This window comes from Brugia malayi (assembly GCF_000002995.4).
Source record: "Brugia malayi strain FR3 genome assembly, contig: Bm_v4_ChrX_scaffold_001, whole genome shotgun sequence".
Lineage (NCBI taxonomy): Eukaryota > Metazoa > Nematoda > Chromadorea > Rhabditida > Onchocercidae > Brugia > Brugia malayi.
Window position 1 is genome coordinate 17,954,298 of NW_025062479.1, and position 24,255 is coordinate 17,978,552.

General features: G+C 33.2%; 3 protein-coding genes across 5 annotated transcripts; 2 read left to right on the plus strand and 1 right to left on the minus strand.

Moving 5' to 3' along the window:
* Positions 1-96: 96 nt before the first annotated feature.
* Positions 97-6,968, plus strand: Bma-stau-1 (Uncharacterized protein; the record flags this gene model as incomplete). Its single annotated transcript, XM_043075258.1, has 20 exons — positions 97-190; positions 445-551; positions 781-867; positions 972-1,092; positions 1,396-1,522; positions 1,741-1,939; positions 2,143-2,229; positions 2,383-2,461; positions 2,921-3,069; positions 3,353-3,512; positions 3,630-3,721; positions 3,965-4,111; positions 4,191-4,365; positions 4,593-4,803; positions 5,136-5,236; positions 5,805-5,879; positions 5,954-6,070; positions 6,361-6,515; positions 6,690-6,752; positions 6,873-6,968. The coding sequence occupies 20 exons, from the start codon at positions 97-99 to the stop codon at positions 6,966-6,968; spliced, it is 2,442 nt and encodes an 813-aa protein (XP_042931192.1).
* Positions 6,969-10,425: 3,457 nt separating this feature from the next.
* Positions 10,426-11,116, minus strand: Bm9559 (Uncharacterized protein; the record flags this gene model as incomplete). The annotated part of the gene is made up of 2 exons (XM_001898027.1): positions 10,426-10,600; positions 10,989-11,116. The coding sequence occupies 2 exons, from the start codon at positions 11,114-11,116 to the stop codon at positions 10,426-10,428; spliced, it is 303 nt and encodes a 100-aa protein (XP_001898062.1).
* A 6,182-nt stretch (positions 11,117-17,298) lies between these two features.
* Bm5263 (Uncharacterized protein) lies at positions 17,299-24,160 on the plus strand (the record flags this gene model as incomplete). Of its 3 annotated transcripts, XM_043075259.1 has the most annotated exons (17): positions 17,299-17,334; positions 17,711-17,799; positions 18,038-18,203; positions 18,375-18,587; positions 18,860-18,982; positions 19,122-19,247; positions 19,390-19,522; positions 19,813-19,999; positions 20,315-20,476; positions 20,747-20,918; positions 21,175-21,271; positions 21,609-21,775; positions 21,944-22,057; positions 22,185-22,309; positions 22,855-22,963; positions 23,294-23,409; positions 24,007-24,160. In XM_043075259.1, 17 exons carry the CDS (start codon positions 17,299-17,301, stop codon positions 24,158-24,160), a joined length of 2,289 nt encoding a protein of 762 aa, XP_042931193.1. The 3 variants fall into 3 exon arrangements, with proteins under 3 accessions (XP_042931193.1, XP_042931194.1, XP_042931195.1); XM_043075260.1 differs by lacking the exons at positions 17,299-17,334; positions 17,711-17,799; positions 18,038-18,203 and having other exon boundaries at positions 18,399-18,587; XM_043075261.1 differs by lacking the exons at positions 17,299-17,334; positions 17,711-17,799; positions 18,038-18,203; ... (4 more) ...; positions 19,813-19,999; positions 20,315-20,476 and having other exon boundaries at positions 20,808-20,918.
* Between the last annotated feature and the right edge of the window lie 95 nt (positions 24,161-24,255).

Below are 24,255 nucleotides of genomic sequence, written 5' to 3' on the forward strand. Positions count from 1 at the left end.
GAATAGCTCTAGTCATGCAAATGACGTGTAAGCAGTTATACCACTTTTTTTGTTCAGGTTGTCTAAAAGCAATCCTCATCACCAGCAGACAATTGTATGAAGGGAGCAGGTGCGCAGCGTGTAATAAATGGCAGTGCCAATGATGTTTCAGTGGTTAATCGAGAAAAGTGGTGGGGACAGCAGTTTACAGGTCTTTATGTTAATTATATATTAAAATTGTGCTATTCTCAAATATAACATCCTTTAATTGGGTCTTATTGGGCATCGTTGTAAATCAAGTGGAAATGGAGCCAGGGTGTTTCATGCAAATATTGCTTTTGCTCATTTGGAAATAAATCTTCACCTAATTTTGATATTGTTTTAGTGAGTGCCTATGCGGCAAATGTTTTTACTCCATCTGCCGTTTCCTTAGAGTTGTCATGCTTGCAAATAATTTTTTTTTAGAAGAAGAAATTTCTCCCACAAAATATGTTTATAACTATTCACAAATTGATGCAAACCACCAGAGGACCCCAATGTGTCGCATTGCGGAGCTCGCTCGCTACAACAAAGTTAGCTTTTTTCCGAATTGTAGCAAGTGTATGTTACAAGTTTGAATTGCGAGAAAAGGTTAAGGGAGGTATCGATTAAATTTTTTGATCGCATTCGTATTTCCCAGTATAATTTTAATTAGTGTTATGAATGGATTAATGTATTAATTGAATCAATTTGTCTTTTTTTTTTTTTTTTAAATTATTGTTAATGAAGAATATAAGCGTTGGTATTGGAAAAATACTTTAGATCAGGCATGAGTACAAACTCATGGATGAAAGTGGACCAGCTCACAAAAAACAATTCACCGTTTCACTTGTACTTACCCCTGATCAGGTAAGTGTTTTCTTTCTTTATATAGTGTAGTTGTATTGTATAGAATTGAATTATTCTTATTTACATCACTTTTTACTTTCTGTATTTTTGCAGAAAATTTTCAGGTATTTTATGGCAAGGGAGCATCCATCAAGAAAGCTCAACAGTCAGCTGCTGAAACTGCCTTAAATGGAACCATTTTGCCTAAGCCACCAGATAAGGTCTCTTCAAAAAAAGTCAGAAGTGGTAAGATTAGTGCTTATTAAATGTTGTTAGATCGTACTTTGTATGAATGCTAGGAATTATTTTGCATTTTTTCTGTTCCTGTATTTATTGTTTAAAATAATCGTAGACTGAATAAGACGTGATTTAGTTATTGCTATTTTTGTATGGTAAACTTATAAGAACCAAACTGTTGAATAATTGGCTTCTTATCAGAAAGTATTCCTCTACTATTTTATAAAATATTTCTTTTAAATTTTTTTAATGGTTCTAAATAATTGGGTGAAAATGTTCGAAGGGAACTGTAGAAAATTGTATTTCTTTCAGATTTTCAAAATCCAACAGTTCTACTCAGATATGTCGCAGGAAGACTTGGAGTTGAGATCAAATTCATTGACGAATCAGTGCCGATATGCCCAACGCCACCACATCCATTAACCCGTTTGCCAGTGCAGTTGGTTATCCAATTATTTTGCTGTAATGCGTTGTAGTTTCTGGACTTCTACTTCATTTTATAAATTTCTTAAGTTGTGATTTCTAAATTTGCAAATAAATTGTAAAGCTTTCCGTGAATATCGAGCACTACTTGCTGTTTTTATCTTATAATCCCCGTTGTAGAAATAACTGTTTTTCTTCCGCGTGTTCTTAACAGTTACTCTGAAACCATTGCAGACCACTCATAAGGGCTCCCTTTATCCCAGTAATTAATGATCAATTCTTGGTTCTTCCACCGCCTAGAGTAGTATTTGGACAACCACGTGTCCCTACAACATTGCAACCACTACCAGTTATGATACGGCCACCGGCTACAATCATTCCTCCGCGATTTTCATTTTTTCATCGTTACCGACCGCATTCACAACTTCACAAGGTAAATGGACGAGTTTCTTTTTTTCTTTTTTTTAGTTGGAGTCTTTATTTTCGAAACAGTATTATTGTTTACTGTTTTGATTTTGTCCAAAGTTTGATTATGAATAAAATAAAGAATTAGCCGTGAAAAGCGGGAACAAATGTGGGATATTCGCTTATTCAGGATATTCTTTGTTCAAGTTCAATTTCTCACTTGAATTTCAGGTTCGTTTGATATTAAGTAAAGATTTCCCAGAGTTTATTGGGAAGGGAATCACGAAGAAGAGGGCAAAAAACAGTGCTGCTAATGAGGTGTGTTTTTTTTTCTATATTTGGTATTTCAACATATTTATAGCAATACTTTTACTAACTATATATTAACTTTTCATGTTTCTATTTAGAATATTTACATGGAGTATTCCTTATTTAAAATTCGGGCTTAAGAATCTGCTACTGCACTTCTAGGCTCTTTCTTATCTTGGACCTTATTTGGCTACGTCGGAGGCACAGTCAAAAAACAAAACAATGAGTGGGTCAAAGAACGGTAACAGTTATTCGTTTGATTACCAGCAGAACTTGTAACATGATTCAATTAAATTTTCGGATTACTTTTTTAGGTAGATGGCATTATTGAAACGCTTTTTATAAAGAAGCCAACATTGTTAAACTTTGTGGAAATTTGTTATTTCAAACAGCTAGAGTTTTCTCTGAAAGAAATAGGAGTTTGATTGTTCGTTTAATCATCCGTAATCTTAGTAACCAGCCATAGGATTAACTGAAATGTTAAATAGAACTAGCAGTCAGTAAACCATTATCTCGAAATAATCAATAACCATTACCGTTTTTTACATTACTTTCTTATCTTTTTTTTATGGACAGTGTCTCTTTGGACTAAAATTTACCTCCATTATTTCTATGTTCCTTATCTACATATGATTTTAAGGTTGAACAAAGGCATAAACTAAACTGAAAAAAGAGCAGCTACCGTGAATGTTTTTTCTAGCTATAGGATTAACGACGGTTGGATGCGAAAGCATTAGAAAAGATAGTTTAAAATCAGTTATAACAACAGTACGCAATGGAAAGCCAAAGTCTTCTATCTCTCAAATACACGAATGTGCTCTTCATATGCGCATGAATGTCGAGTTTTTGGTAACAAATTATGCAGATTTTCATTTTCCGTAGTATCCTTATTTGTATTCACAACAGCTTTCCGATTATTTCTCATGACACTGTCACATATTTTGTATCCAGCAACAAATAACTGAAATTTAACAGCTTGCCTTCCGAAGTTAGGTGATTTGTTGGCAAAAAGTGATTCCTTTTTTGATAGTTTTTTCTTTTCTTTTCGTAATTTTTTTTCATTACTGTCTCATATGAAGTCTTCATTATCTTTCCTACTACCTCAGATGTTGGAGTTGCTTAATTTTTATAGGTTTTGAAAGAGGAAGGACCAGCTCATGACAGGCACTACTTATTACGCTGTAAACTTATCTCAGCAGAGCGGGTTATCTCTGCGGATGGTGAAGGAAGCAGTAAGAAAATTGCAAAACAAAATGCTTGCTCACTGATGCTAACTAAATTACAGTCTGTTGGTTAGTAATTATGATTTTGCTTTAAGAATTATAATACTTGTTATTTGATAAAAGTAATTGTTGTTTTTCACCCGAAGATTTATTAATTTTTAAACATTGGCTTATTACTTTGTGTAGAATCTTCTCCAATTTTTATCGCTGCTGCAATGTTGAAATCGCAGAAAAAAATCGGAGCACCAAAGGAACTTAAACGAAGGACGATTAGCAAGGTATTTGATAATTATCATTGTAATAATGTTGGAATATGCTTCTCTAGTTTGGAAATTGTCTAATTTTTGTTTTGTAATGCTACGTAAAAGTTAAAACTAAGTTCCATTTTATGAGTGCTTATCTTTCTAAATTCTATATTTGAGTTCATCAATATTCTTTTCAGTTCTTAGTTTTCGCATCTTGCAGTCCATTACGAGCTTAATAATCAAGTATATTTTCATTTTTGTTATTGCAAATTTTAGGATATGAAAATGAATCCGGAGTATGGTCATCAAATTAACCCAGTCAGTCGTTTGATGCAGATTATGCAAGCCCGTAAGCAAAATGAACCAAAATTCCAACTTGTTGCTGAGCGTGGACAAAGTCGTTATAAAGAATTTGTGATGGAGGTTTGCTTTGGATATGATATTATATGGTTAAGTCCTAACAGAATTACATTTTCGTATTGAAGTGTTATATACATTACAGGTGATCTGCGATGATGGCCTTCGTTGTGAAGGTATAGGACCCAATAAAAAACTTGCGAAGCGTGCTGCGGCTGAAGCAGTGCTAGCAAGGATTGGATATGTAAAGCCGATGCCGAAACCTGGAAAAAGTCTTTTAAAGAAAAAAGCTAAGGAATATGTGCAGCGACCGCATATTGGTATAGATTTTATTATACTACATGACCTTAAAATGGACTATGAATTATCTTTTTTTTATTCTGATAGAATAAGTTTGAGAAAACAACTGAATTTAGTTTAACCTTCATTAGAAATGGTTTTAAATAGGAGTGGTCGTTCTTGGTGTTATCAAGCTGTGCTCATTTTCACTGTAATTACGGTTTTAAACCTCTTCCAGAAATAATACAGATTAATCAGAAAGTTGTAGACATGTTCGAGCTTGAAAAAGGGGAAAAATTAGTGCGACAAATGAGTGAGAAGGAAGATGAAGCAGGAGATATTGAGAAAGTCTCAGAAGTTACTTTATCTGTGACTGCGTCTATGGGATCACAAGTTATGGCTTTCGCTGACGTTGATAGGACTTTGTATGCCGGTGAACAAAAAGATGTCTGTGGTAGCACTGCTGCTGAAACTAAGAGGTAAGTTTTTGGCTGCACTATGTTATTTCTTATATTGAAAGAGAAACACGGTCCTATTGTCATTTTGAGAGATGGTTCAGCATTATAGAATTCAGAAGCTTGATTTTTTTTTATAAATAACATTGTGTTGTCAGTAGTAATAGTTGTTTGGAGAGTGAGTGATTTTTAAATTCAATCGTCTATAACGCATGTTCTCTTCATAATTTCAGTTTAACAAAATTGTGACACATGGTGTTCTTGTTGTCCTGTCTAGCTCATTGTTTACATATACATCACATTTTCAGTATGTGTTTAATTTATGACATTATATTCAACAAGTAAAAATTTTATAGTATTAGTGATAAAGAAAATGACGATGCAAGACGACATGCTGCTCCTCAGCCAAAGCGTCGTGTTACTTTCAGTAATGAAGTTAGTGCCTGTCCACCACCTGGTTAGTTTTATTTTTCCGTTCGCTTACAGAAATTGAGCATTTTTGTTTTACATTAATTGTAGAGCATTTTTACGGAATTTTGAACGTTTTCTGATGGAGGTAGTGACTTATATATTATCCAAGCTTAACCGACTTTTATGAGGCTTCCAGCCATGTCGAACACAGCGCCATTGCTAGTTAATATTGGGTTAGGATTAAGTTTATGAAGATATTTGGTGGCAAGCACTGGAAATCTTTAGATGGCTATGAATGGACGTATACATATACAATGTGGAACCGCACACCGTCATAAAATTTTCTGTGCTTATCAAGCGATCTTGTAATGGTCTTTCGTATGAATGCAATGAAATCATTAGAAGTGAATAAGAGTGAAGCTGAAAAAAGATATACAGTAATGAAGAAGGAAAAAAATGTTTTAGCCTTTTGCTCTGTATCCTCTATTTGTTGCTTGCCGTTTTTTTTTTTTTTTTTTTTTGATTCTGAGCTTTTTATTGATGGATCTGACCACTAGAGTTTTAAATATATGATATACTAGTTCTTTTCTCCTTTTACATTCGTTTTATTGCAGATGACAGCAACTACCCTTCATCCTTGATAACACCATTGAAATCGGAAGTAGTTGTCGTCAACAAGATTCGCAAAAGTTTGTTTGTTCTTCTGCAATGCAATTTAGGGATTTTCCTGTAAATTTTTAACTTTCTGATTTGTATATTTTAGAAGGCCGTGACTCGAAAAAATGGCTAACCGAAGTTGAGAAGAAAGAAATTGCTGAAATGGCTCAAGATTTTTTCAAATACTGTAACATCATCCACTCGCTAAAAATAGGGGAAAAAAGTATTATAATTAATCTGAAAATATGATTTACATTTGTAGAAAGATTATATCAGTACGAAGATTATTGCTTTTCCGAATGTTTAAATTTTTGAATAGAGTTTTACTTTCCTAATAGCGTTTCTTTTTAATTAACTATTCAGAAACGGGCCTTGTTGGGATCGAAAAGCTTTTCATGAATGTTTGCATTTTCATGTTTAAATCCTTTGGATATAAATTGTTGATTAAGTTTTATTTATTTTTTGATGTTTGAATATTAGAGTAGCCAGAAGGTATTTCTCAATTTTCTTCAGCCGAGAATGACGGGTTTTTATTGATGGATCGTCAGATGGAGCAGTTATCTCTGAATGAGATGTCGTCATCCACAGCATATTCAGCTGCTAGATATCATCTGGAATCTATAGCGGAACATTACAAATTTTCAGTCAATTATACCGATTTTCCTGTGGTATACGTTTTGTCCATTAATCAAGATAAGGGAAAGAATTCAGTGTATGCGATGCTTTGGATATACTGTATGACAGTTATAATGAATTAATTGGTGTTGAACTGGTTGGAGAAATAAGACTAGGTTAAAGGTTGTTCACTGTCGATGTAACAAGTTAAGCGTGATGTGGTTTAGACTTCGAATGGAATTGGTGATCAATATTTTTCACTTATTTCGATTGGAATTGATAAGCCTATCGTAAGTTTTAACTTTATACGCGTATTTTCACAACAATATTGCAGTATCAATCTTGTGCCTATTCTTATTTTTTCATACTTGATGTGTTAATTTGTAAATTCAATAGAAATTGATTTCAAGGTATGTCACGGAAGTGGGAATACCGAAGAGGCTGCTCATGAGGATGCTGCTCGCAATGCCTTATTGCTTCTTTGTAAAATTTGGATGGTGTACTAGGTATTAAGCGAAATTTGCTTGGTTGCTTGTTCTTAGTTTTTTTTTTTTTTTTCAGTAAAATAAGAGTACTGCATCATTACGAGAGCGAATATAAATGGTTTTTGTCATAGGTACGTAAACAAATCTAACATCACTCACTTGAATATTAATTATTTCTAAAAATGTGAAGGATAACAAGGTGTAATAAATGTTTTTTATGCACTTTATTTTGTCTTTATGGTTATAGTAGTGCACAGTAGTTTAGAATAACTTTCAGTCAAAAACTAACTCCTGCAATTCGTAATAAATTCTATTGCGGTTACGCAGCAGTTATACTCCAGTGCTGCATGTCCTATTAAAGGTCTATTCTCTATTTCCTGAGAAACTCAGATGAGCACACTGATAATAAATCAATAGAACTTTGTTATTCATTTGCATGCTACAAATGTCATCCTATTTTGGCAAATTTGAAATAGTAATTCGATCAATATGAGCTCAGTGATACAAAAAGACTTCCAGAAATGTTTCTGTTTTCGCTTTGCAGTTATTTATTGCGACATTTCATATTTCTATTTCTTCTCTTTGTGAAATTTGCTTTTAACTGAGCTAATTCATTCTAGTTGGTCATACATATGGTGAAATGGAATAGGCTTCTAAGGATATGCCTGCTACTCAGCAAATATTTTTACGAGTAGAAGTGGAAAAATAGAAAACAGTGGAGAAGGAGTAATGTTTCCTTTCTTCTATTGTTAACAGAGAAATAGATTTTATTTCTCTGGTAATCTCAATCTTTTTAACTGTTTTTCACTGTTTTTGCTGCTAAAGAATGGCATTTCACTGCTAATTTAAGCTGTTTATCAGTATTATTGTGTGATAATGATCTTTATATTATTAACGAAGAGTTCCAAGCAGTTTTTAACTTCTGTCTTCTTAATACCACTTGCTCATGTCATGTTTATGATGTTTAGAAATCTATTCGTCTTTTCTTTTCCATCCTGTACTGATTAGGTTATCATTTGTTTAAGGGACGGAGCCCAATAAGAATAAGCAAGCTGTTTTAAAATTACGTTTTTTGTTTTTGTTCCTTGTCTTATGCATCAAAGCAGCATAGAATAAGTTTTCTTAAATTGACTAATCAGTTTTGTTTAAAGTTTGCAGATGTTAATTTGCTGTTCTACAGTAGAAGTTATACATGCATTTTTAGAATTGGAGAGAGATACATGATAGGCACTGCGAATAAATTGTTTAATATCTTAAAGTTACACAATATTCTTAATTATCGTTAGTTTCAAGCATTATTTATTATTCTTGGGACGAAAATGGGGCAGATTAGTTTCTACTGTAGATATATGTGCAAGGAGCATGCAAACTTAAGTATTCGAATTGTAGTTATGGATAATTTCGTTTCGAAATGATCATCACATATACGTGTACAACTATTTCATGCTTTCAATCAATCAGCGGTGCCCGTTTTGACTCCTTGCAACTTAAATTCAATCAGGTCGAAGTACTTACCTCTATTCTTGATTATAATAGATTATGACTAATAAATAGGAAGATAGAAAGAACTTTGTATTTCAGAGGAACCTGAAAAACTTCGACTTGTGTTTCTTAGTTATTTTATTTTGTTCATATGTTTGCTTACCAATAGCAACGCTGTCAGTGACATGTTTTCAGTTATCTGTGATAGCTGCTTCCATACAACTTTTATCCTGATCACAGAGTGTTGCTTTCTAGGTTCGATAGGGTTTTACCTACGGAATCTCATTTTTGACTCATTTTTAAGTGCAGATAAGTTTCTCCAACGATTTTATGTTTTTGTCTTTTCCTAGTTTTACCGATTATCGTCTGACTACACCTGTCTTCTTTCAATTATGTTGACATGCACTTAATGAGAAAGTGTAAAGAATAATCAATTATTTGATTATCTTTGTATCAGTTGCTTTTAGATTGTCCTCAGGTGATTGAGTCATGGTACAGGAGGATTAAGATTTGTATTAAGAAAAATTAGAATATATTCCACTACTTTGTTAACACAGCCTTTGGAACTTGAATGGATTTCTTTCGTTGAATGTACCCCACTTTGTGTTCAGGATTTAAAACGGTTTCAGTATTTGCGAAGCACAGTGCATTTTCATTTCTTTTGGCTATAACTTACGCAGTCACGTGGAGTATATATAATAAATAATCTGGTAGGCTCAAATACTTCGATTGAGACCCTTAAAATATTTTTACATTTTTAGAACAAGCTCAAGCAAATATTTAATAGGTCGTTTTGAAAAGCAAAAATTGTTTTCTACACCAGCATCCTATTGTTTAATTGGTGCGGGTCGTCTTAACTGTGACGAGTCTCAGTTTGAAGAATCCTTTCAGAAACTGGGAGTCATCCGGTGCGGTTATATGCTAACAGGTTCAAACACTTCTTTTGTTCTTCCTCCCCCGTTCCAGTTTTTTCATATTATTCTTTTTCAGATTCATATATGTTCAGTCTTCTTTTTTCCCTGTCGAACCATATTCAAATTTCTTTGTGTTATTTCTTCTCAAGACAATATCAGTATGATGATGTGAAATTTCGTATTCCATTTTCATATCTGCACTATAGTTTGTATAAAAGTTACTTTGAGCACCCGCATTTAATACATGCATAACATTCATATATGAAGCCGCATGTCAAACACTTATTGGAAAATATTCAGTAATGGAATTTGAGAATATTAGAGTAGTGGGATTAGGGTTGAAACTGTTATCTTTTTGCTTATTGGTGCATCGATTATCGATTCCCGATTGGTAGAAATTTTTCGAAAATAGAAAATGCATTTCCTCAAGTTTTTCTTACCTGATTTCAATGTTGAATTTTACTACCCCCGATTTGTGCACATTTTATTGATATTTTATTGACTGTGCTCGATCGCTAGTCGAGTATAGTCGGAGAAGTACACTAGTAAAGCCACTTAGTTGCTGCAGTTCTGTTCCAACTTCCAGATCGATCTGTAACTAGTAAGACGAATATTATAATAAAAGTTCTAGTTCGTCTGGAAGTATTTTCAAGTATAGTTTTATACACCTATCAAAAATGTATTTTGCTTCATTGAAGTCACACATCCGATTAAAAGCAGAGAATTAAGTTTCACGGCAATATTATGAAACGAGATGCCCTTCCTGAACTTGCTTTATGAGTTATGAACTGTTTAAACGGGTGTTATTTATTCTAACAAAATATGACCGAATAACAAATCATTTTGCAATTTTCTTGACTTATAAGTTAAAACGGACTGTACCTGCGTGACGATGTCCTTTTGCTATTCTTTTGGCGTCTGTTTTTCTTGAACCTAATCATTGAATTTTAATATTTTCACTCCCCTAATGATAGGTGTGTTTTACAATGCTGAAAGAGGATCACCAGTAAATTGAAAATATTGAAAAATTCAACGAATATATATGTCCTGATTGGCTGAAAGCATAATTGGTGTGAAAGTTTTTATCCAGTCATTGCCACTGTTCCGGACTTCACCGGTGATTGCGCTTCAGGTTCTCGTATTGATGCTAAGTCTGAGACTTCTTCCCTTGTTGTATCAAGCAGCGCTGCCTTCTTTAGTGACTTCTCTGGTTTTATGTTTTTTGAAGAACTATTTTCAGCTCCGTTTTTCATTACCCTGAAGAGAATGTAACTTGAATGGAAAAGTGAAGCGAATCGTTATGGTGAGTTGTGACAAACGATAGAGTCTTCCAATGTAATCGGTTGGCACATTTTTGAAGTGATGCACATAGTCGTCTTCTGATCTGTATCCCTTCGCTTAATTTTTTTTGTAACTTATCTAATATTTGAGATGGATCTTTCTATATCTAAATACTACAATACCAAATTTAAACCACTTTCAAGCAATAAAACAACGAGAGTAGAGGACCAATTCGCGGTTACTTACAATCCACTTATTTAGCAGTTATTAATTGTAATAATAATAATATTCATATCTTTATCAATAGTAGCTATATGAATGAGAAAAAGGGGAAATGATCAAATTTCAATTTCCTCTCTATTACCTGTACTTTGTCAAGTTTATTTGCTTAAGTGAGCTAGCTGAAGCACGTAGTTCTCTTTTCATCAACAGTTGATCTCTGCAGACCTCATTAATTTCGTCCCAGTTACATCGTACGTTTATCGTTCGCATCCCTTTCTTTAATTCGAATTTTCTTTCTGAATAAAAGGACAAGCAGCCGTTCTGGGATACGAACTGCAGTGCAATAAATAGTGATGATTTGTTCGGGATGATATAAATTAATGGAATTTGGTTGTCTCCAATTATCAAAATAAAAGTTTGACAAACATAGATTTTCTTGCCATCAAGAAATGGAAGAAGTTAGGATATTGGTTGGTGTCTATCCTTTGTTTAATTACATGCCTATATTTTCACAACATCGGTCAAAAGCATTTCAACTTTCATGTGACTGAATTTTCCCTGAAATCTTCCCAAAACCCTGGACAGATAAGTTGCTGCCATTTCAATATTGGAAGCATTATTCAACAAAATAATCAATTTCTTGTTTAGGAAAATGACGAACCCACCGCTACTTTCAAGTTTTTCATGTTAAATCATTGCTGCAGCATTTCCCAAATACAGATACAGTGCTTCTCTGTCTATCTGTCCTTCATCGATTATTCCAAATGGTTGGACCAGATTTCAGATCGCTGTTACTTTACTCTCTCTACATTTATTAACCATTTTGTTAGCTTGCGTGATTCGATCCCATTTCTGTCTCTCAGTGTCTCTCCTATTTCTGAAAAGGTCATATGTTTACAGGTGAGTGGCTTATTCTTTAAAAATATTTTCAGAAGCAGTTATTCGGAAATAGCAATATAAATATTTGTAATCGGAAGTGAATTGCGACTTGATATTATGCCATATCGTGTCATGTCGATATGTTTGTATCAACTTACTTCTGTTTATATGATGCAATAAATACTGGTTTTGAGGGCAGTCGGGATTGCATAATCCTTCTAGCAAACATTTCTGAAATTATCAGTTGGAAGAACAATTCACAATTTGCAAAGCTCGGAGTCATTCCCCCTCGCATCTGTAGCGAGAATGTTTTTGCTCCAATCTGATGTTTGCTTGATGATTTCTCATTTCGTTATATTTTGCCACCTATCATTGTCCACAACTGTGATTTCAACTGCCTGTGAGTAACAGACCAGAAGTAATAGAAATAATAATTAGCCTGAAACAAACAGCTATTTCAATAATAACAAAAAATGAATATTGCAGAGAGTCGCAAATAAGAAATCTCGGTAATATATTATTTTGAAAATATTCTTCCTTTCATTCTCATTGATATTATCAACATCTTCGGTATATTTGTCATTAAAATGTAGACTCATGTCTTTAACCTATTTTACTTCGGTTTCAGTCTCAGCTTGGTAGCTATGAATCAGTGAAGTAACTTTCCTTCATCAACTCAGCTTCCATTGATTATGTCATTGGAGAACGAACTTCTTTAGGTCTTTAGGGCTTAAGTGTCTCCATTTATGCAGTAGTTGAAATATTTCAGTTTTTGCCATTGTGTTATTTGGCAAGCGCAGTCGAATAACTACGAAACGCGGTATGCGACCAATTAGTGACTTTAGTAATTGCCATGAGTTTTAATCTCCACTCTTTCCTGTTTTGGATTAATTGCCTATGTATCCTATTTAGCTATCCTACTGTTAATTTACAGGCAATTTACCAACTGACTACCTTTGATGCAGAGTAATGTGGAATAAATTTGAAAGAAAATATCTAATCATGTATTTATAAATCTATACTATTTGTCTAAGAAACTTCATGTCAAAAAACCTTAAAGAAAAATCCGGAAATTTTGAAGAGCAGACTGCAAATTCATTTAAAATCTGTTATGGATCATGAATTTTAGTTGCACCCCAAATTCGTGATAAATTCTGGTAATATTTCAAAATATTGTTACTCTTTTTCTATCTTAAGAAATGTCTTCCTATCCTCGGAATCACATAGTGAGGTTATAAAAATCATTTTATGATTTTGGTTTCGATTTGTCAGCACTAATGTTGAAAGTTTATTTTTAATTCTTTTGAAGAAGGGAATTGTTTTTATAACCTCACTGAAACTTCTCATATCCAAAATTATTAGTATTTTATGGAAGTTTACGATAATGAACTTTTACTAGTTCTGCTTTTGTATTTCCCAGACTTTCTTTTCATTCTGGTAAAATTTGTTGCTGGACGTTGTAATTATGTGTAATAATTAGTGCGTAACAATAGTAATCAGAATGATGATTTCTGTTCCTTTTAATTTATAGAATTTCAAAAACTTCAAGCTTCCTCTTTTTTGGTACCGATCGATTCATTATTACTGCCAGATTTTAGGCTCCATTTTTCTGATTTGATAATTAAATAGTAAAGAACTATACATCTCAGCATAAGACGAATTTTGAGATTCACGAAAATTCATATTCAAATCTCGCTGAAGTCAATGAAATCCCGTTGGTACTGTAATTATTGTTTAATCATATCTGTGATCATATTATGCTATATCTTTTTATGATCTCCCAGAAAAGGATATAGAGGAATATATTACGACTAGAGTTCTGAAATAACCTACTGAAATGTAGAGAAAGCAAACAAGAATTATGTCAAATCACCGAAACCACTTTTATTGCATCTCAGAAAAGGTCACTTTAGATTTCAACAATTTTGCATGCTTTCCTACTCACATTTTTCAAAGTTTTATTAGAATAAATGCTTTGAGTAGTGATTAAATCACCATTTGAAACTTTGCTGCATGCTGATAAATCCCTAACTTTTTGAAACTCCTCAGGCCTGTCACACTTGTTTTTGTAAAAACTATCGCATCACCTTATCGGTCAATACGCATTTAGAATTGGGCTTTACAAACGTTATATATTCCGAGTAATATATGGCAAAATCAAAAATTAATGGTTCGAGCCTACTGGGAACAGTCTAATAGTAACATTTCTTTGTTTAAATTAGGAATAGAATGAAATATTTGAAGGTGCATTCCACATTCAATTTGCATTTAGTCGTTGCGGCAACAGTCATTGTGTCCGTGTGACTCGTTGCTGCTCCAATGTTTCATCTCATTTATGGTTACATCGGCGCATTTTAGATATTTACGGTTGGGCTCCCTTCCATAAATTTTTGCTCAGATTTTACTCTTTCCTTTTCATTTAAAGAAGTTTTGAACACAACATATAGTGCTTTCATCTTTTGATTATCGGCATTTGTGGAAATTCTCCTCCAAGGACAACACTGTCTCCTCTGCGCATTATCTATTTCACCTGTTTACATGTCTATTTTATTTTCGGCCTCTTCAAGTGTCTATTTTATTGTCTGTTTGTGAACTTGCTATTCTTACCGTCCATTATGTAGTTCCTTACCACTTGCTTATCGTAACATGACAGATTTTCACTCATTTACTGATTTCTCGCTAGTTTTACAATATTTAGAATTCTTTATCACTAATATAATAATGTTTATTATATGATTTATACAGCAGTCATCAGCAATAGCAACAACAACAGATTTACTTATTTTAATTTTTTGAGAAATAGGTTAGATTCTTTCTCAATGTTTAATTGAGCAACAGACTTCGAAATTATTTGTCGAATCTCTTTTACTGTATCTGAAGTCTTTATGTTGCTTATCACTGATATTATGCCTTATCAATATGTTTGTACGTAATCATCAACCAAATTAACAGCAAAACAACTTCGATACTGTTGATATTTGGATGATTGAAGAGGTGTCAGATGGAAAAAGAGATGTCGGTGTTAATTTGTTATTTTGACATTATGTAACAGCTAATGATTCTCCTAATAATAAGCGCGACCAAATAAATGTCAGCCATTTTCCTATTTCAAGCTGTTTCTCAGCAATATAAATATTTTAATCGCAATAAGTTGTATTAATTATTTGATTAATTTATTCATTCACTTTATGCTTGTTAGATAAAGATTTTTCTAAAAAATCTTTGTAGCTGGTTTTATTTTATTTTATTTTAGGAACTTAAATGACAAACATTCCATTCTCATTTTTTCGAATCATTTCTTTTCGTCTTCCTTTCATTTTGTTTGTGACTCCTTCCATTCCATGAAGTACAGGATATTATAAAATTGCTCTCACAAAACAGTTTGCTACATTACAAATACATAACTCTCAAAATTCTCAGTGCTATCTTCTTCATTTCATTTCACTTAAAATTACAGTGGACTGCGGAAGCTAAAGTAATCACTAAGCAGGAAAAAGGAATAAATACAAATTTTTTTGGAATTAAACGCTTTTATTATTATTTCTGTGCATTTGAACCCTATTCTCTTCGGTAACGTTACTAGCGGGTAGTAATAGTTAAATGGTATTTGTTATCACTCTCTTCAATGATTTGGCGCTCAGACTATATTTTGTACAAATGCGCTATCCGGTGGGAAAGCTCACTATTTAGGCGCTAAATGTTTAGGCTGCTGATTCTAATATTAAAGTGCCAAATAGCAAGTTACTATTATTGAAGCAAATGAGACAATTACACATTCAGGTTTTAATATCAGTCAAATTAATCCATTTATTGTATAGATCACATGCGAAACACTTTGCTAAGTGTAGGAAGAGGTCCGAATGAAACAATAATTTTCCAAGTAATTCTTAAAAATTAGATTCTTATGGAATATTGGAAATGATTAACTATTTTACAAGAGATATACACAAAGTCTAGTGTCACTCATTTAAAATGGGAATGTTTTTAATAGATACTAAAGGAATTATTATTTAGCAAGGAGGACTTGCTTGCTTTGCTAATTAGTTGAAACCGATCTATCTGCATGCTTATCTGCACCCGTCTACATTCAAAAAAGCGATTAGTTTTGTTTACTGCATCTTTGACCATCAGTTATCAAGCCCAAAATTTTTCGAAAGGACAGTAGTGAATGGCCAGATTGTCATTTAATCTTGCGACCTTTTATACGCTCGGATAGTATCATATAATATCACAATAATATCAAAATCTATTGCACAACCTATTACATTTCCACCTCGTTCTTTCCATAACTTTTATACGTTAATCAGAAAATTTAAAGCAGAAGTTCAAGAAATTAATCCGTGAGATTTATTTCATAAGAGATTCATTTCTTTAGATTTCTCAAATCCCTTAATGTACGTATTGATGTTGCTATTTGCAGTTTTATCATCTCTCTATTCTCCATTTGAATTGTGAAAAAAAAAAAAAAAAAAAAAAAAACTTTTCCATAAGTTTTTGATTAATATGTGTTTTCTGTTTAAAAATTTTTTAAAATTGTTCTGTATAAATTGATTAAGGAAGATCGGATTACGCAAATAATTCAAACTGCTGAAGCGCTTACTATAAAAAAAATTGGCCAGGTCACTGGCTTGTTTTCTTTTATTCATTTCTCACATAAAGCGATATTACCTCTAATACTATGCATGTCAGAACGACAGTAATAATAATCAACAATAGAAATGGTAAAGCCAAATTAATAAAATCATTATACGCTTAATTCCACGATTATCTGCTGCTAATCTTTGATGTCTGGTATTCACCAGCAAAGTTTATGCTATGAAAAAACTGGTCAAATGGGGAAATGAAAGAGTAATGAGGTGATGCGATTTCACTTCAGTATCCAGCAGAGCTAAAAGAAGAAATAAGCAATAACACGAAACCAACAACAAAATAGCACCTTACCAAAATTTTTGATTTTATCACTTATGGATTTTTCAAGATAGAAGTCACAGTTTTTTGAATAAGAAATTGTCTAGCAGGCAAGTTTGGTATTTGATTTTCTGTTTATACGGTTATACTACTCTTCTAGGGCGCTCTTCATGTTCTATTATAAATTTTACCTTACTTTATATCTATAGTTTACATATCTCCAAATAATCAGTTACTTCAGTTTATCATACAACACAAACCCACCATCTTGTTTAATATCTTTTATTATAACCCGGAATCAATTGCGAAATAATGAATTAAAATTGATAATTCGAAATATTGTAATATCTCAATGTCAGTTTGTTGTACCTTCACTTGAAGCATTTCTGTCATTGGCATAATTCCTTGAAGATCTATGCTTTGTAGGTCCGGAAACTCAACTGCTCGTTATTTTTTACTTCAAATCCTCCAGATATTATAATATTTATTGCTACTTATCACTGATACCACTGTTGCTACCATACATAATACTATTGTGTCTGTTAATGTACTACTACTATCACTATTACTCTGTTTTAACTACTCGCCACCGATAAATTTTGCTGTTCTATTTCATTTTATAAATCAGCAAATTTATTTTGCACGTTTACCGCAGTTCTGGAATAATGACGGCGCGCTCAACGTATTTTTACCAAATACAGGTCCATACATTTAAATGATTTAATAGTGAGTTGCAAAATACCTTTGTCTTACAGTTAAAGTTTACGTTTTAAAAAATAAGATTTTGGCATTCTCAATCTCCATATTTATAAAAAAGCCAAGTAACATCATCAGTCTCCATAATCGGGAAATAAGTTTTAGCTGGAACGAATAGATGAAGATTGCTGTACATGTTATATCGCACCTTTTAATTTCAGTTCGCATTTTTGATTTCTCATTTTTTTCTCTAAGTATATTGTATGACAGTTAGTTGTACATCTTACACCATTCTAACACACTTCACTTCACATATCTAGAATGTAATGGAAAAAGTAGGAACCGATTATTCATTTTCTAATTGTGGAGGCATTTTTCCAGACCTGTAATATAATATTGATCATAGTGGGTCTTACCGCTGTAGGTCTTGCTGCGAGTCAATTTTGGAATGTTGCTCTCAACAATTACCGGTAAATAATCCGAGTATTTTATATTTTTTATTTCATGACAATATTCATCGAATAATATACAATTGAATGTTGATATTTTATGACACTATGTCATTAAAAGTGTTTCTTTTGTATGGGAAATTAAATATTTAAAGAACTGTATAAAGAAATAAATTTTAAAATTTCGACTCTCTGTTTTAACGACCTTGACCCTGTCGTTCTTCAATTACTGGATGTATTTCGCAAAGCTATGTTTCAGAAGGATTGATCTACGGCTGCTAAACTGGATTTATGTACTTGCTGGCTTAGTAGGCCTCTATACCTTATCTCGGAATCATGGAATTGTTGTGGCAAAGACAGTGCATTGTGTATCAATTGCTGTTGCTATCTATTCTACAGCATTCTACTGCGTTACGCTTTTCAGGGTAATCGGTGTCATGGAATTTCTCAAGGGATGTTTAGAAAAAAAGCCTTGAAAAAGGCTTTTGAAAAGGGCTTTAGGATTACAGAAAAGGAGAAAAAAAATTGCCTTTTTACAGTCTTTTCAAGTCTTGATTTTAGCACTTAAGTCTGTGAAAGAATAAAGTATTTTCCAGATAGTGCATCTGCATAGTGCACTGATGCAGGAGCAGCCCAATCTTCAAAATGAAATGCAGAACGGTGAAGTTAGTGAGAACTTCACGACCAAACTGGTCATCTGTTCTCTTATGATCTTTGTACCAATTACCGCTTGTTTAGCAGCGTTTGTCGCTGCAGCACTTCTGGATCGTCTTATCGTCGTCAGCCAACCCACTTGGCCTCAGTACTCGGTGACTGGTTGCTAGATATCTTTCTTTATACTTGCTGGATCTTAAAATTATTTCATCGAAGACAGAACTATTACGAATATTGTTTTCATTTCCAGCTGTTCTAGGCTTTTTAAGGGAGCTTTTTATATGAGTCTTATACCGTTTCTTGATCTGACTTTTGCTGGAAACATAATCCTAATAATATCTGTGCTTGTTCGGGAAAAAGAGGAATAATTTTTGATGGGTTTATAAGAATTTGAAACTGCAATGTTGAAATGTCGTATAATTTATAGCGTGACCAGAATAAAAAGTATCGTGCGAACCGCCTGGGCCTTACTGTTTTGGCTGCGATAAAATTGTTTTCGGCATTATGTACTCTAGCTCTAGCTGTCTTGGTCGAATACGAACATCAGTTGGTTAGTTTTCGTTAGTATTGTTGTTGATTGTTCCCAGCAAGCACAACGTAGACTTCTGAAACCAGGATGTTGCAAGTAATCTGAAAAAGGTTTTCATTTACACTTTTAGTTCTGAAGTCAACTGTACTTGCTGTTTCAGGTATCAAATAAAGGCCTATTTGTGTTGATCGCTCTTGATCACATTGCTGCACTGTTGACAATTGTCAGCGCAATAGTTGATTTGCATTCGGCTATCATTAGTAAACAATCGGCGGCTAATTATAAGGTGCTGTTTTTTGTCCCTCAATTTATGATTTATGTATGTGTCTCGGTTTTTCAACCATGTTTCATCATTACCACATGGATTTTTTTAATATGTCAGACGCGAGAAATTTATTTTGTAATTAATAAAATGAATAGATTTGCAGGTTGCGATCGGAATGTCAGTGATTGCAGCAGTTTGGTGCCTGAAATCATTAGATATTGAAATGTACCCATATTACTATGATGATATTCAGATATGGAGAGCAGTAGGCTCAGTTCCTCGAAATGGAACCCAAAGTTAGTCTCGCTTTTCTCGTTACCGTGAGTTGGAGTGTTTTCGTGTCTTTCTACCTTTCCATCACCTTGTTTTACAATATTTTTTTTTTTTGTTTTTCCCTGCAAGTAACCAACGGAGAGTAAACAAATTTTGAAGTCTTAATCTGTGATGTCTTATCCTTTCATTCAACAAATATCTTTCTCAAGACGCTACTTCTAATAAATTCAATACAAAAGCAGACATAATTCTTCTTGCGGAAAGATTTTGATTCTTCACTTTGTTCTATTGTTACTGTTATTCCAAATTACAGCACTATCAGTCTACGGCACAGTAGATCGAACTTACTTGATTATCATCATGGAAGGATTTTTGGTGGTCTTGTTTGCTCTGCTTTTTGGTTTAAATTTGCTGTCTGCTGTTCAAGGTAGTAAATGTATCCAATACGAATATTATGACGAAGATTCGATGATCCGAAGAAATGTTTCTTTGCAGAGCAGGTCTACTTGCAGCATTTTTAAAGCTGTAATTGTCAATTCCCACATGTTCACGTTTTTTAAAACATATTTTCGATTGGAATAATATTCCTAATTAGTTTGGAGCTATAATAAATGAACTATATTATAAAAAAATTTTCTCTATTCTGAAAGATGAGCAGAAAGAGTTGAAGTTGACATTAACATTCGGGAAAACTAAAAATTGAAAAGATTTAGGAATAAAAGATCATTATTCGAAGTCGTTCAATAACTAAAAACATTAAAGAAGCTAGTTGAATTAGTTTCAAATGGGCTAAGAAGATTCAGTGACTGTTGTAGATATCTGGGATTGTTACACTTCATTTGGGGAATGTTATTGTTGGTATTAGTGGTACTTGGGTTGATTGATGTACCCTGGAATGCAAATTATATTGGTGCTGATTTAATGTGGCTTGCTGTCTTGTTGTTTGCTACAGGCATATTATACATAACGCATTCTGGGTAATTTTTAAAATGATTACTGGTTCAACTCATATGTTTCATAAGATTAATTTCGTATGGATCCTTTTCTGCTTGCAATTGTTCATTACTTTAAAGTTCTTCATTGAACAGAAGTGTCATATCGGAGAAATTGTTTCTAGGTCTACTTGTATCAGGTCCTTAAAACATCCTGGGAATATTTTTATGATTGTAGGACTGAAAAGATAGTGCGTCTGTTATTGACCATATTGATATTATCATATCAAATAATCGGTTCGTTTTTTGTTGTAGTTCGCACTTATCAATTCATTTTCTGCTTGGATTCATCTGTTTCACATGCGCCCTAGAAAAGATGTGCTCAAGTATCAATCTCACATATCAGTCCGCAACTTATCCTGCTTTTATCCGTGGTCCTCAAGATGCATTTCTTGGTCGTTTAGTTTTATATAGTGTGCAGCTTATGGTTAGTCTTTACGACACAATTATTCATCTCAACATCCATAATGATGAAAAATTCTACCATGGTTTTGCAGAGAGTGATAGCAAATTGATGTAAAGAATGATACAATATCAAGATAGCCAGAAATTTATCTTTTAAATTAAGTGGAAGTAAAGGATGCTCAGAATTGGAGAGCATATTTCAAGCTAAGGTTTTTGTTTCCAACTTCATTCTTTCTATAAAATTGAAGCGCTAAATATAAATTTATTTTTTATTTCAGATCCTATTTTTGGAAACTCTCACGGGATTTTTTTCAGTTATCATATATGGCCGCGCATTGAAACAGCGATATCGTCAAGCAGTAAAGTATTCCACATGTTGGCATTGACTTCCTTGTTATGTTGATTTTGCAAAAAATTGAAATTCAGTTATTTAGTTGAGCTTTTAAAATTTAAGTAAATTGGGGGCATGGCACTTTCACAGCGCACAAAACTGCGAAAAACAAGCATAATTTTGGCAGGAAATTTATGTAAGGATAGTTGATATGTAGGAGCCACCAGAAGAAAGTAGAGACTGAATAGTACCTTTACAGTTAATAAAAGTAGCAATGTAGATGATATTTGATATAGAAATGAGTTTGAAATTCATATCGTCTGTCTGTTGTCATTCACTATTACAGCCATCTAATAGGACCAATAATATCAATAAATTAAGGCATGCACCTAATATTGTTTCTGGGCAATATGTTCTATGGTGTAGTACTTGTTGGTTGTAACGTTGTATTCACACTCGTTTATTGGCTTTTTTCTGAATCGCTGGTCGAAATTCCCTTCTTCCACATGGGTAATGGTCTATTGGTGTTCGGCATTTCCATTTTGCAGGTAGCCACTTAGGCCTTTTCCTCTTTTAAAATTACTGAGGCAGTCATGTTTTTTCCTTTTTAAAATACTTGTCAGCCTTGGAAATCATCTGATATCAAAAATTCACCACTTTTGTAAGAGTTTTCATTTCCATGATCTTAATATACTATGAATAAATATTCCATTTAGGTATTATCATTATGCTATCCTGCATTGTTACTTTCGGTGACAACACTAAATGTGATAGCTGCATCAGTAGCTTTGTTTATGGTTAGCTACGCCATATCCAATACCTACTTCCTGGTATTTATTCCTCTAATTTCAAATATTTCTAGAAATTCGGTGTAATTTTACGTATCTCAATGTAACTTTCAGATAATTGTTACCTAATAAAGACTGGCATCCATTTTATATTGTGTATTTAATTTAGGCGGCGGTATTGTTTACAGTTGAGGGATTTCACTGGGTAATTATTGAAGTAGTTTTGATACTAACTGCTTGTGCTTCCACTGCTTGTGTTATATGTACATTTTGTTCTACGTTTGCTATTGTCAGGTTTGATTTTCAATCTTCTTTTGATTGATTGGAAAAACTTTTCATATTGTTAGCTATAGAAAAGAACGATATAACATCAAAAGTTTCCTGTTTTTTACCTATATTGCGAGCAGATAGCAAATTGTATTGAAATGCCGACATGTCAGGATTAACCGGACATTCAGTGCACCATATCTCTTGTTGATGGCGCAAATGCATCTATATTTCCAAGCAAAAGTCATAAGCCAGCGATTTTCTAGCTTTTCGTCTTTATTTAAAAGCTGGTTGGATTATTGGATAGAATGATCAGAATTCACCGTTCTGAATAATGCAAGATTTTTTGATGCTCAAGAGAGTTCGAAAACTAGCAGTCAATTGATAATCCATGATTTAAATCCGTATTTACCAAAGAGAAACTGCACTTTCCTTAATGTATAATTCCTTCTTTCCGTGTAGTTCATTATCAAATCAAAAGAATCCTTTTTCATTTTTAAACTCATAGTAATTGATATTTCCATCTTACTCAGTATTGTTTAACTTCAGTAAAAATCTTGATTATGATTCAGTTTCTTGTACGCGGCATGTCGTAAGCCCACAAGTAGCACATCAACCATTGTACTGTGCGAAGACAACAACTATGGTACTCAACGAACATTGGTCAGTCCACAACTCCAGGTATTTTGTTCTAGAGCAGTGAATAAAGCTTAAATATTTATTCTCGATACTTCGACTAACCTTTTGCAATGAAGACAAATGTTTCAAAAATGGAAGTCGTTAGCTGATTGCTTTCTGATGGTTTTTTGTCGTTGAATATCAACTGCAGATGATTTCATTTCGTTAATCTATTATAGCCATGGCACTTTATAACAGTTAAAAAAATTCAATTATTTAAATGGGAAGAATATTTCGACTAGCTAAGATTGTACACTGTCTTGCAAATATGATTCTATTCTATTCCTTGAAAGGTAGTTAAATTAGAATTTCAAGTTTCTTATTGAGATTTAGACACCACCAGTCCGACACATGGAGGAACAATCAATTTATTGGTCAACAGATGAAAATCCATATTATTATCAGGCCTCAAAGCGTTACTATGATCAACCCTACAGGATTGATTCCGGGTATGTTGTTCCATGTTTTCAATTTTTTTTTAGTTCATAGAAATTTCTAGTTTAGTTTCAAAATTGGCTGTCATGTTTACTTCAATTAGTTTGTTTGGAATTTCCGAAGCGTCAATTCATCTACTCGAGAATGGACATAATTTACCATTGGTAAATTCATCCTTAGTTTACATGAAACAAGATAATTCATTGTTGATACTTGTTGTTTTTAAGTTGATTGTGATAAAACTTGCCATTCTTCCTTTCTTTGCAACAAAAACCTGTTGTGCTTTAAATCCAACTTAATTGGATCGAAAATCGAAAATCTGAAGTTGGATCCTCAAGTTGAACACAATAAGACTAAAATTTACTGTTCAATTTTAGTCTTTCCATTATCCCATTTTTTTCTTCGGATCTTTTCAGGACGAATTTAATATTTTGCGAAACCTTCGAACTTAATTTGTTTGCTTAAATAAATTCAAAAATTATGAGAGTTGCAAATCTAATTTTGCTGCTTATTTTGATAAGATTTATAAATTCCGCAATGGACGATATTAAAACAACTTACAGTTCAAACCTGTGCACTTCTTGAAGTATATTAGCAACGATGATTTTTAGGTTTTATGGGTATGCACTCGTCAGCCCACAAATGTTTGATTCACCATATGCCGTGATGAGTGCAGATAGCAGTGGTAGAGTTGGTTCCGGACGGTATCTCCGGAGCGTCAATTCATCCGCTGCACAAACGAGAATTGGACATATTTTCAGCTAAGGATGAATTTACCACCGGAATCATCAGGTTAAATGAAACAAGGCAATTCACTATTAATATCTGTTGTTTTTCAATATGATTATGATAAAACTTTC